This window comes from Dryobates pubescens, chromosome 9 (genome assembly GCF_014839835.1).
Source record: "Dryobates pubescens isolate bDryPub1 chromosome 9, bDryPub1.pri, whole genome shotgun sequence".
Classification (NCBI taxonomy): domain Eukaryota; kingdom Metazoa; phylum Chordata; class Aves; order Piciformes; family Picidae; genus Dryobates; species Dryobates pubescens.
In genome coordinates, this window is record NC_071620.1 from 25143044 (window position 1) to 25156688 (window position 13645).

At 40.2% G+C, this 13645-nt stretch overlaps 1 protein-coding gene across 1 annotated transcript in view; it reads left to right on the forward strand.

Annotated features, from left to right (window-relative positions):
• Positions 1-9134, forward strand: part of TRIO (trio Rho guanine nucleotide exchange factor) — a 255068-nt gene extending 245934 nt beyond the window's left edge. Inside the window, exons 53-57 of the mRNA XM_054164267.1 lie at positions 1670-1791; positions 4544-4622; positions 5230-5430; positions 5845-5983; positions 7398-9134. Of these exons, the coding sequence (XP_054020242.1) occupies positions 1670-1791; positions 4544-4622; positions 5230-5430; positions 5845-5983; positions 7398-7940 (1084 nt within the window). The 3' untranslated portion in view covers positions 7941-9134. The remainder of the gene's footprint in view (positions 1-1669; positions 1792-4543; positions 4623-5229; positions 5431-5844; positions 5984-7397) is intronic.
• Positions 9135-13645: the final 4511 nt, after the last annotated feature.

Sequence of the window (13645 nt, forward strand, 5' to 3'; positions counted from 1 at the left end):
CACACTACAGTGTTTGCAAAGAAAAGCCTCTGGTTGCTACTGACCTGGCAGTGCCACTGTCTTCACTACTGAGGCACAGAAATTAATATTTTTGTCTGTTTTTAACTTTTCTATGATACAACTTAGCATACTAACTAGTAACCCTGACACCTGATTCATAAGAAACATTGCTGTATTTGGGAATGTGAAACTGCATGTTAGAAGAGGTTATTTTTTTTTTATAAAGCATTCTTTTATATACAAAGATGTTGCTTAATGAGTAACTTCAATGTTAAGAAATGGGTTATTTTATGCCCTTAATTCAAAATGAAGGGGTTTCTTGGGAGAAGTTTCTCATTAACAGATAGAAGACTATGTCGTCTTCTTAGAGGTTGTGTGGTATAGCTCAGCTTACTCACAAACTCGATGGCATGTTTCCCTTTTATTTTATCCTTCTCCTGCTGCTGCCTTTTCTTTTTCACTGAGTATAATTCTTTTTATACCCAGGGGAGGCAGAGATGCTGTGGCAGCTTTGCTACTGCGTCCAGGACTGTTGTGAGATGATTAAGAGTTAGATTTGTTGGGTTTAATTCACCGTGATTTATTGCTGTTACAGAATTACATCCAGTGAATTGTAGCCTGTCTCTGACAGATTTTTAGAAATAATAATCATGAAATTTTCCTAAAATTTACTTGTTGGGTTTTTTTTTCCCCCTGAAATTAAATTATGCGATGAAGACAATGGTAAATAGTTTTCAAGTCAGTCAGTCAAATAATTTGCATGTAACTCAGATGAATCCAAAGGAAAACAGTAAGAATGATGAAAACCTTGAAAATATGCCATAATGTGAAAGAATAACAAAATGTTAGGGTTATCTTGAGCTTAGAAAAGTGTAGAGAGGACTTGCCAAGTATTCACGTTTGTTAGAGACTTCTGTAAATAAAATTATCTACTGTTCAGGTCCTTGGCATATGGTCAAAAAACATACCAGAATGGCACAGAGGAAGATTTAAGCAGCCATTTAAAGACAAATCATCAAACAAAAAGGGTGGTTGAGCAGTAAGATTGAGGAAGACTGCAGAACCTTTCTTTTCTGGTCTTGCATGGGTTTTTCTGTATCTGCTCTGGAGCACAGGAAAAGATGAAGCCATTTTTCGTTTCCTTCCATCTTCATTCTTCCAGATTCTGAGGTTTCCAAAGGTGTGGTGAGGTGTGTCTTTTGTATTGAAGGGGAGAGCCCTCTTGCAAGGGGTTAATGCTCTGCCAGTACAAATGTTTAATCAGCTTCTATATGCTGGGTGTCAGGAATGGAAGCTAACCTTCCAGAAAGAGAACAACAATTATCTTGATGTGGCTTTTCATAATTTGAAGAAATTAGAGGAAGCAGGAAGAAACAGGGGAGGCATTTGATTTTCCAACACAATGGAGCTTGGGACATGCTGAGACAGTGTCAGTGAGGATGTTTTTCTAAATCTGTAGGATACTCCAAGAAACTCAATGGACATAAAGTGCTCACATTCTGGTATACACTTCTGAAATGCAGGGACAGGATCAGTAATGTTTGTCCAGAGAGAGATAGCAACTGGAGAATAAGAAATATTGACAGTGTCAATCCAACTTCATCCAGTTTCCATAGCATGATGTCTGTAAAATGAATATGAAGTTAACAGATGCCATTGTGTTTTCCAGTGACTTAGGAGAGGCTTCACTGAAAATCATTGGTGTCACTGCAGAAGACGATGGTATCTATACATGTATAGCTGCAAACGATATGGGTTCGGTTTCATCTTCTGCCAGTCTACGAGTTTTAGGTAGGTTGCATGCAAAGTGTCAACTACCCATAGTACAAGAAAAAGAAAACCTCAGCTCTTGAGCATCTCTCTGTTAAAGCAGTATTATAACAAATCTTTTCACCTGTGTTATATTACTCACTGCAGCAGGAATAGATGCACTTTTAGGATGTAACTAATTAGAGGTTCATACAGACAAGATGCCTATGCAGTACTGTGAACATGCATTTACCTTATCTGTCAATACTGGTTCAGACTGTGACAACATCATATTTTATCATCTGTTTTCTTAGTTTAGTCTCTATGAATGTTGCTGTGCTAAAATGTATGATTTCTAAAGTGTGCTGATGTAAGATTAATGTTACTTTGCATGTTAATATGCTGCTGGGGTAGAATTATAAAGCCACAGTGTGTAGGAGAATGTATATTCCTTGTCTTTGCATCGTGGTTCTACACTTCAGTTACATTATTTCAGTAATGAAAGTAAGACAACCTGCCTGTGTTCTGAAGGCAAACAGCAAAACCAAAACATTTTTACTTGATGTGTGTGATGACATTATGATAAGTTTCAGTGTGTTTGTACATTCACTTATTTCTCTATTAAGTATTCAGAATCCTCCATTTTTAGAAACAGGGAAAGCACAAGGAGACAGACAGTATCTCAGAATGTTAGGGATTGGAAGGGACTTCAGAAGATCATCCATTGCAACCCCCTTGCCAAGGCCCGGCCACCTAGAGTAGGTCTCACCGGAATGCATCCTGGCAGGTTTTTAATGTCTCCAGAGAAGACGACTCCACATCATCTCTGGGCAGCTTGTTCCAGTGTTTTGTCATCCTCACAGTGAATAAGTTTTTCCTTATGTTCAGCCTTCTATGCTGCAGCTTGTACCCGTGGCTTGGACAGCAGCACTCTGCACTGGGTTAGGAACTGGCTGGAGGGCTGAGCCCAGAGAGTGGTGTTGAGTGGTGCCACATCCAGCTGGCGGCCAGTCACTAGTGGTGTCCCCCAGGGATTCGTGCTGGGCCCCGTCCTGTTCAGTATCTTTATTGATCTGGACGAGGGCATTGAGTCCATCATCAGTAAGTTTACAGATGACAGCAAGCTGAGGGCAGGAGTTGATCTGTTAGAGGGTAGGAGAGCTCTGCAGAGGGACCTTGACAGGCTGGACAGATGGGCAGAGTCCAACGGCATGAGATTTAACACATCCAAGTATTGGGTTCTACACACTGGCCACAATAACCCCCCGCAGTGCTACAGGCTGGGGTCAGAGTGGCTGGAGAGCAGACAGGCAGAAAGGGACCTGGGGGTACTGGTTGACAGTAGGCTGGACATGAGCCAGAAGTGCACCCAGGTGGCCAAGAAGGCCAATGGCATCCTGGCCTGTATCAGGAATAGTGTGGCCAGCAGGAGCAGGGAAGTCATTCTGCCCCTGTATTCAGCACTGGTTAGGCCACACCTTGAGTCCTGTGTCCAATTCTGGGCCCCTCAGTTTAGGAAAGATGTCGAGTTGAATGTATCCAGAGAAGGGCAACAAAGATGGTGAGGGGTTTGGAGCACAAGCCCTATGAGGAGAGGCTGAGAGAGCTGGGGTTGCTTAGCCTGGAGAAGAGGAGGCTCAGGGGAGACCTTATTGCTGTCCACAGCTACCTGAAGGGAGGTTGTAGCCAGGTGGGGGTCAGTCTCTTCTCCCAGGCAACCTGTGACAGAACAAGAGGACACAGTCTCAAGCTGCGCCAGGGAAGATTTAGGCTGGCAGTTTTTGCTGTTTCTTTCAACTTGCCAAGATTGCTTATTCAGACAATTTCCACAGCACCTGAATGAGTTTCTGCTGTAGAATTTGTTCTGCTGCTTTGGTGTGTTTGTCTTGCTGCCGCCCTATGTCACGTGGAGATCAACAAGACAGGGTGATTCTACTGACTGTCTCAACCAATGAAGTTTTCTAGTCATGGGAATAAAAAGCTCTTGATGGACAAGAATTAGTGTGAAACTGTGCTTTGAGGAACTAGTGTAATGAGTGTCCTTCCTACACCAGTACAGAATTTGAATTCAGTCACAATCAGAGTCATAGAATTCTTGCAAACTACTCTCTTTCAGCCACAGTCCTTGGGCTTACTGATCTAATCCAAAAGCAAATGTTCACTTTTCAATCAAAACTAAACCAGAATTTGATATGCCTTTGTTACTCTGCAACTAGACTCCAAAATTCAGGCAGCTGTATTTTGCTAGCCCTCTTATTCAGCTCTATTAATACTTTTACACAAAAGTTCTGGTCCCAGTTTGTCTCCCCTTCGTTTCCCCAGTCCGTAAGAGCAAAACAGAAACTCTGAAGCTGTAGCACAAAGTACAGTTTCAACATCAAACTATAAAGTCTTTTCCAATTCTTTGGACTTGAAGGACTTGCCATGTGATTCTAGGCAATTCTTGTGAATTATCTTGTGGAAAGAGTGAGGAGTACCCTTTGCTGCTGTAGTCTTTATAAACTATCAAGAAGTTAGTTACAGATATAATTCTCTGAACTACAAGAGGATGGGCAATATGACATTGTGAGTTGCTTTTCAATACAGATACATTCAGCTTCAAAAGAAAGGTGACAGGGGCCAGTCTGTCTGAGGCAAATTCTTCCTGGAACCTATTACCAAACTGAATATGAAGTCTAAATATTTCTTTCTGCAAACATTTGAAACAATACATTGCTTATCATTGAAATAATTTAGTTCTGAGAAGAATCTGAATATATTAAATTTTGGCCATACTGTCCTCTGGTTTTTGTAGGTCCTGGAAGTGATGGAATCATTGTAATCTGGAAAGACAACTTTGATTCCCTCTACAGTGAAGTGGCTGAGCTTGGCAGGTGCGTTCTGTGTGCTGATCTCCAAGCTATGTCGAAATGTTAACTTCTCTTTCAAAAACTGAAATTCACTTTGAACAATACTCACATGAGCCTAAAAGGACCAGAATTACTTTGGATTAAATAGAAATGAGGAAGTTAAAGTTTTACCAGCACTAGATGGCACTGCAAAACCAGAATATATTTAGGCTGGAGTGGTCTCATGGACTAAGGGATTATTTTTTTTTCAGTATGCCTAACAGTGTCTGATGATGCTTCCATAGTGAAGCTCTCCTGAACCTTTGTATTTAGGATATGGAAATTACAGACAGCAAAAATCAAAAATGGGCAAAATAAGTCACATAGACTATCCATTTGTCTAGCTTGAAAGTTGGATACTACTCTGACATGACTTCTCTGCAAATGCCATAAAGTAGATCTGTCTCAGGAGGTAATTATGTATGCAGACACGCTTTATAGAAGATGCATGTGCTGAAAACTTGTTTATGTCCAGAAACTGCTCCGTAGGAGTAGCTTATTAGAGATCTAAAATTAGATCTCTCTCTAAAGGTATCTTTCAAAAGGTAAATGTCCTTTCAATTAATTCTTTCTTTTCAACGTTGTATTCCAGGGGCAGATTTTCTGTCGTTAAGAAGTGTGACCAGAAGGGAACCAAGCGAGCAGTAGCCACTAAATTTGTGAATAAGAAGTTGATGAAGCGAGACCAAGTTACCCATGAACTTGGAGTCATGCAGAATCTCCAGCATCCCCAGCTCATTGGCCTTCTTGATACCTTTGAGACCTCCACCAACTACATACTAGTGTTAGAAATGTGTGTGGACTTCAACAATATCTGTAACTTTCTGGGACATTTATAGTGGTCCTGTGAATAAGGAACTTTGATCGAAGTCTGAAAACACCTAAGTAAAATATTGCAGTTGTCAAATGCTGTTATTAAAATACTGAGTTTAATACTCAGAAGGAAATAAGTTGAGATGTTAAACTGCTAGGTGGATGATTATCTTAGTTTGAAGGTCCAGGAATTATTTTACACCAAGCAGTTGCACAAGTGAATTAAGAATGTTGTGATCTGGTAGCTCGATATCAGATCTCCTCTTCATACCCTAGTCCTGTCTTCTAGGTGCTGCAGGCTAGAGTTATTCCTGTCATCTGTGGCCTGTTAGGTTTTTGCTTTCAGTTCTGATACATGGATTAATCCAGAATATAACCCTTGTAATTCCAATAGGGCTGACCAGGGTCGCCTTCTAGACTATGTCGTGCGATGGGGAAATCTCACAGAAGGGAAGATCAGACTCTACCTGGGAGAGATTCTGGAAGCTGTGCAGTATCTTCACAACTGCAGAATAGCACATTTGGACCTAAAGGTGAGGAGCGAATGAGATTACTGGAAGTGTGCACCATTCTGGGCACAAAAACATCCCCCTTCTAGGAAACTTGCAGCTGGGAACATAGAACTGTGAATTACTTTGAGACTGTATGAAGGTTATGGATCAGGGCTCCATCCCCAAATGCTTTAGTTCAGTCATAGCCAACAAAGATGAAACTTTTAATTCCTTGTGCTTTCTTTTCAAAGCTCTGTGTGGTCCTTTGTGCTGGAAATAATTGCTGATAGGAACAGTTTTGCTTTATTTCCTTTCTGAGAAACTTGCAGTAGAAATCCATTTCTTTCTCAAGAAGTATCATGTTGTGAAAGAGGCTGCTGCTCCTCTGTTCCTGCAAATGTTTCTCATCTTTGCACTTTGAGGGCTATGATATCTATGTGAATGGTACCTCTTTGGGCCTGTTCTACCCTTTGAATTTTGAGGCACCAAGGATTTGGTGCATTCTATTAGGTAAAGCTATATAAGGTGGTCTTGATGTGAATATTAATTAGAAAATCCTCTTTTTTTCCATCTCTATCTGAATAATAAGGAATTTTAGTACTGACCCATTATCTTTCTAGGCAGGGTCTCTTTAACTGAATGGGGTCATAGTGAGAAAAGGCAAAAAGAATCTGCATCTTCCCTTCACATACTTCTGTTTTCCAAGCAGAACCAATCTGTTCTGCATATCATGGAGACCCAAAATGTAATTTTTTCTTGTGGCATATGTACTTGTTTCAGTCTCAGGCAACATACAGATGAACTAGTTAAAAAGTTGATGTAGGTAAGTCACTTTTATTTTGATAATACCACAGTTACAGGAGCAGGAGCATTAGAAACCAAACCAAAAAATAATGCCATTTTCAGCTCACCAGTAGTGGGGTAGTTCTCTTGAAGTCATGTGCATCTAACAGGATCTGTTGCTGCCATAGTCTTAAAACAGTGCTTGACTTCTATCTGTACAGCTGCATTACAGTAAACAATCACCAAGTAAAGCTGAATTCTGTTGAAAGCATAAAAATTCTGACAAGACCTTTAAGTCTTTAAATAAAAGAGTTTTGTTGTCTCTGTCATAAAGGAAATAAAGCAGTTGCTTTATTTATCCTCTATTTATAATTGCTGGGTTTTAAGCTTAAGCTTTGCAGAGCTGCTGTCATGAACATCTGCAGTATGTATTTCCTGGAAAAACTATGGTGCCAGCAGGTGAAACTACACATTGCATACTGTAGTTCTGGGGGAAGCCTTTTTAGGACTGTTTAGGAGCTTTGCAGAGCTGGCATTCAGCAGCAATCCTTGTAGTTTTGCAGTTGTTTCTTACACTCTCGAGCTGACAGCACTCTCTGGAAACAGTAATGTCAAAATGTGTGTTAGACTGACTTGGAAAAAACATAAATTAACTTTTGCTTTTTTTTTCTAGCCTGAAAATATTTTGGTGGACCAGAGTTCCACTAAGCCAACAATAAAACTGGCTGACTTTGGAGATGCAGTCCAGCTCAATACCACTTATTATATCCACCAGTTACTTGGAAACCCAGAGTTTGCAGCTCCTGAAATTATTCTTGGAAATCCTGTTTCCCTCACTTCAGATGTTTGGAGCATTGGAGTGCTCACATACGTCCTTCTTAGTGGTGTCTCTCCTTTCCTGGATGAAAGTGTAGAGGAAACTTGCCTGAATATTTGCCGCTTAGACTTTAGTTTCCCAGATGACTACTTCAAAGGAGTTAGCCAGAAGGCCAAAGATTTTGTATGCTTCCTACTTCAGGATGACCCAGCTAAGCGTCCCTCGGCTGCACTGGCCCTCCAGGAGCAATGGCTGCAGCTGGGGAATAGCAAAAGTGCTGACAGCATTGACATATCCAGACTGACTTCATTCATTGAGCGGCGAAAACACCAGAATGATGTTCGACCCATCCGTAGCATTAAAAACTTCTTACAGAGCAGGCTCTTGCCCAGAGTTTGACCTTGCTTGAAGTTCTCTCTCATTCTCTTTCACCTGCCAATCAGACTGGAGATGGACTCCTCCTGCCAATCAATTAGACTGGAGATGGACTCCTCCTGCCAATCAATCAGACTGGAGATGGACTCCTCCTGTTAATTAATCAGACTGGAGATAGACTCCTTCTACAAATCAGCTGTTGACTTGAATTTTGAGGAAAGCAAACCCCAAGCCAACCAGCTGCTAGTGAATGTTCGTGTGCAAATGCATTCCAGGGTGCCCACACAGGGTGGTGCGGGGGGACTGGTGATGCAGACTTCACTGGGGTGGAGGACAATAGCACTGTACTCTGCAAAAAGCAGTTGTGAGTGATACAGTAACAGTATTTTATTCAGGTTTCTGCAAAAAAAAATTTTTTAATAAACAAGAGTTGAATTTTGCAAGTGAACTTAACCCATTTTCAAGATTTATTCAAGGAAGAAATGCCTATGTTCAAAGCACTGGTGTTAAACAAAAATGAAATCATGCCTGGAGAAGACTCACCAAAATGGCTGCCCATTGATACAGCCTCCATTTATAACATCTGTTTTTCACTTGGTCCTAGAGCTTTCCAGTTGCCTCGCCTGTATGTATCTCACATAGCAGTGCACTGAGATCAGACTCTGCTTTTAAGTGCATCCAACCTCAAAGTTTTTGCATACAAATAGAATGAATCGTTTTGCTCTGATAAAATGTAGGCCTTACTTGTATATAGACTGTTACCTTCCTTTGGTCTGTAATTTCCTCCCCCTGATCTTCCCCTTACCCTTTTTTAACCCTCCTTCCTAAATGGTGGTATACCACTGTGCGGGTCTTCAGTTTGGGTCAGTACTCGCTGTCCCTTTAGAAAAGGACTTCAGGTTGGTGCCCAGCTTGCTGACCCGATTGTCAAGCAGTATACAGCAGGATGAAATACTGTAAATGCACTCATTTGGGATTTTGTTTTCTTTCATATCATGTGCAATGTCGTGGCTTTAACATTTTATGCAACTATTTATGAGGACCTCTGTTGTAACTGTAATAAATATATAGAAAAAGCACATACTTAGTACGGCGAGCTTTATGGGTTGGTTTGTGTTGTTTGGGGGTTCTGGGTAGGCAGGGGTTGGGTGTGTTGTACCACACTGTCGTTGCTAGTTTAAGATGAGGGTTAGCATAGAACTTAGTCAAGGCTAGTCATTTTAGGGATTATTGAGGGGGTGGGGAGGGTAGGGTGTTTGTATCCCAAATCTCAAACCAGTTACAAAGTAGGGTGACACTTTTAAAAATGTATTATTATGTTCAAAAATGCCAAAGTCGACTTTTCCAAACTCAGTCTCAACATTTACTACTTTTTAGAATTTTCAAATACATGTTTACTTCTTCCTGTGAAACGAACAAATGCATTTTGTGCTCTTTGGTAAAGAATACGTTCAGAAAGTAGTGGTCAGAGGAGGAGAATCTGACACATAATATAATTGTCTTAGCAACTGTTTTTAAGGCTGAAGTAATATTAATGTGAGCTATTTAAAAAGACAGAGATGGTTTTCTGTACATCACTGAATTCCTGTGAGTGTGTTTTCATCTTCTGTTTGTGTGAAGAAACATGTTTTAAGAAACCAGGCCAGCATCCCACAATAGTTGGATATATGGGGCTTAAGCCATAAGCTAGCTTGGGTTAGTTTTGAGCGTCACGGTTTCACTGTATTCTATTTATTCCTTTTCTTATTATTGTTTTGGGGGATTTTTTTTTTTGTTATTTCTTTTTCTTTTTCTTTTTGTTTGTTTGGGTTGGGTTGTTTTGTTTTGTTTTGTTTTTTGTAAAGTTGTACAGAAACTTTTTAAAAGAAAACTGATGTTGAAACTGGATGTGTATTCGTACCAACCTCATATCATTGTTTGTGTATTATTTCCTTTATCGTTTTAGTTATTCTTTTGCTTTATTTTGCATGTATATTTCTTTGTACAGTGACCTTACATGTTTACATGGTATGACATGATGTAAATATTTTATTTTGCCATCAGTTATTTTGAAGAAAAAAAAAAAATAATAATTAAACATATTTGACATATTTGTCTGATCTCTTGCTTTAAGGAGTTTAAAAGCTTAGGTTTGGTTATATTTCAGTTGTTTTAAAAGCAACGAAGTACGTTACTTTATTGCCATAACATTAGTTTTCAACTGCAGTGATGTATCTTTTTTTTGTGCTTTTCAAAATAATATTTGCCTTTGCTCTAAGTGTTGAGTGTTCTGTAGTATAGTATTGTGATTGCTTTTAGATAAAACATGCCTGACTCTGTAACTCTGGAAATTCATTATAGTTCTCACTAGCCAGGGAATTTTGACCAGCAGAAGTTTATACCAGCTGTTCCCAGTGAAAGACCAGGATCATTTTAGGCTGAAAAGTTACTTTCAGCTGTAAAGATTTGGGTTTTGCAGCTAAACTCTGTTCACAGTTTGTCAGGGATGAAGCAGAAAACATTTTTCATTGTGTACATTCGTTTCCCTCTTCTGCTATCCTTAAGCTATTTGCAATTCAAAATTACGTGAAAGGTTAGAGAACAATATGGAGTTCTTATGCTTGTCACTGCATTGTGTACCTGATTTTGTCCCACTCTCTTTTGTTATTACCTGTCACAGTTTATTGCTGAAAGAGACTTTTTGCATTGAGAGGCAGAATATTCAGGAAGGATGTGCTGCCAGGGAAGATCCACTGGAAGCTTTTCCCATGACAGAGAAATTGATGGTAACACAATACATGGAAGAGTTAGTATCCTTGAGTTCTCTAAAATACTTTCTTGACTGAAGATGCACTAAATTGGTGAGAAGTTACCCAAATGCTGTACAGAGAAATAATGCAATTGTAGGCTCTTTATGTAGCAGAGGTATGTTCATGTAAACAACAGATCACTGTTTCTGTGAGCCCTGATACTTGGGAACGCTAACATCTTTTGACAGGATGAGGTTTTGCATTAAAACCTGCTGTTCAGTGCACAAGCTTCCAGATGAAGAAAGTTTGAATGATGGGGCTCCTCAAACTTTGATGTCTCTTCAAATGCTTTGAAAAGATAATGTTCATATAAGGTCCTCTTGTTTTGCTAAATTGTGTAGTAGGGGCTGCAAATGCCACTTGCACTCAGCTGGGTGTAGTGCTTGTTGATTGTACTGGATACAACACCACAGGACCACAGGCTGAGAGCAGCTGGTATGAGGTCTCTGAGGTGGGAATGTTGTGGAGCATAGGGAATGTTAGTATCATAGCTAAAAGGAGGGAAAATAGCCAGGGAAGAAGTATGTGCCTGAACATTTCTTTTTGATAACATACCCCTATCACTTCTTACTGATGGTTTGGGAAGAAAAGGGATTGCCAGACTTTTGAAGTCAGTGCGTGTGTCAGTACTTTTCAAGCAGGATTTGGGAGCATGTTTCATCGCATGTTTGATGATCACAGTTTAACTTGAATACCATTGTGCAACTCTTAGGCAAAAAGTCCATCTGGAGAGTCTTTTCCGTGGTCAGAGAAGCAACCTACATTGTCTTCTTAATGAGCAGAGACGTAACACGTAACTGCTGGTGCCCGTGAGGAGTAGGATGAGCGTGCCTCGTTTTCTCTTTTGTGAGTACATAGGTCACATTACTGTAAGTCATACTAAGTTGTAGATGGCACTATCAATGTGTTGAAGAATAGAAGAAAAAAAGTAGGGCTTTTTCTTTCTCTAAATCCAAAAGCCTGTTCAGGTCAGGGCACAACGGAAATCCTCCGGAATGACACAGCAAAAACATCTGGCTTCCTAAAATTATAATGGGATATTCTTTGCATGTAACATACTGCATTATATTGTCAGGAAACAAATCCCACTTCTGAGGGAGTCAGTGTAGTCCTCCATCTAAAAGAGGGGCTGCTGAGTGAGAAAAGTATGTAACCAAGGGGAAAACAAGGGCTGACATGAGGTTAAGCCCCATGGTTCCCAAAATCTTAAGAGAAATGGAGACAGAATATACTTAACCAGTGGGTGTAGGTAGTGAAATCTCTGAGTAACTGGTACTTGGTGGAGTATCTGGACAGCCAATCTTTGCTGCAAATGGGAGTGTATTTGTGTGCTAGGGACTGTTGCAGGGAGTGTCATCATGTCTGTTCCAGTCCAGAAAATGAGCTGAGCTTTCCATGTGTGCGTATGCTATTAATTTCTCTGCTATGGGGATTCAGCTGCATGTGGAGGTAGGTAGAACCAGGTAAGACTGAGTTTCTGTATTTGTTTAAACCAACTCCCATGCATCCCCTAGGCAAACAACTTCTGAATCTTTCTGAAATTAAATCTTGCTGGAGGTTATATTGGGGCATAACTGATAGGTTTGGCATCTGTAGAGGTTGTACTTTCAGTATTTCTTGCACACTCTCATCTGCCCAGCCAGTTCAGAAAAAAGGCTTTTTCTGTGTGTGCTATAATGCAAGACCATGATGGTCTTATTACTGCAAAGGAGCCAGTGCCCACTGTTACTCTCTCCTTCCTGACAAGCAAAGACACATACCCAGCACCACAGGCTTCACATACCTGGCAGTCACCTCAGCATTTCCCAAGTTAATGCACTCACTGGTCATGTGCCATTCCATAATACTGAGGAGCAATACAAAAATGTTATGTCCTATTTTGCTGACCTGCCCACAAGGACTTAAGAGCCTGGTATGTAGGAACAGGAGAAAACACTTCTCTCATGATGTCGTTGAACTTAAAACAGGAGCATATTTCATCTTTAATTCACTCCCTTTAGCCCTACTCAAAAACTTTCAGGGGAATGAGGGTGGAGGGGCAATTGAGTCATGGATGAGAGAAGTTTGATCTCCTGTACTCTTAGTAATGTCAAGAAAACCAGCACCAAGCTTACTAATAATAAACTCCCATCAGCTAATCTATGCCTTCCAATAAAATGAGCCATTATGAACCCTAGTATTTGAAAAGAGCAACAAGTTTCTAGCTTTCCCCAATAGCTGGATGTTAAAATGATGAAATGTGCTGGAGATACACACAACACAAGGTTTAACAGATGAACTTTTTGAGCTGTCTTCAGGAAAGATTATACTTCAGACATTTTCATTGCCTAATTGTCAAGAGCTGTAATCTGAAGTTTATTCTGTGGGGTTTTTTTTGGTGGGTGTTTTGGTTGGTTGGTTGGTTTTGAGTTGTCATCTTACCACATGCCTTCTCCACTACTGGAGGGACTTTTCATCCTTCTTGTTGAAGGAAACATGTAGGTGAGATACATGAATTGCAGCTGATGAAGCTTCAGATTCAGTCATGATGCCTGTGGTATTGTATTGATTCTCACTAGTCTAAATTTCTGGGTTTCTGAAGGAAAGCTATCCTCCACCCAAAGAGGATGAATATACTGAACTACAGTTAACACCAAAGCAACACTTCAATCGCTGCAAACTGAATTTCCAGCCCCCGCAAAGACTTTCTGCCCACTACTGCCTCAGTGTATTCTTATCTGTCATACTAAATGGTCTTTCTGACAAGGTGATAGTTTTACTTCTCATGGAAGTCCATTGAGGATTACTCTCATGAATTTTCTCTCCTTGAATTTTCTCAGCTGCTTTATTTCCCAGATGAAGCTAATATATTACAGTTTTCTTTGGGATTGTTCTGATGGAATGGAGCATGGACATGTCTTGTATTAAACAAATAGAAGCTGACTCCTTTATTCTACTACT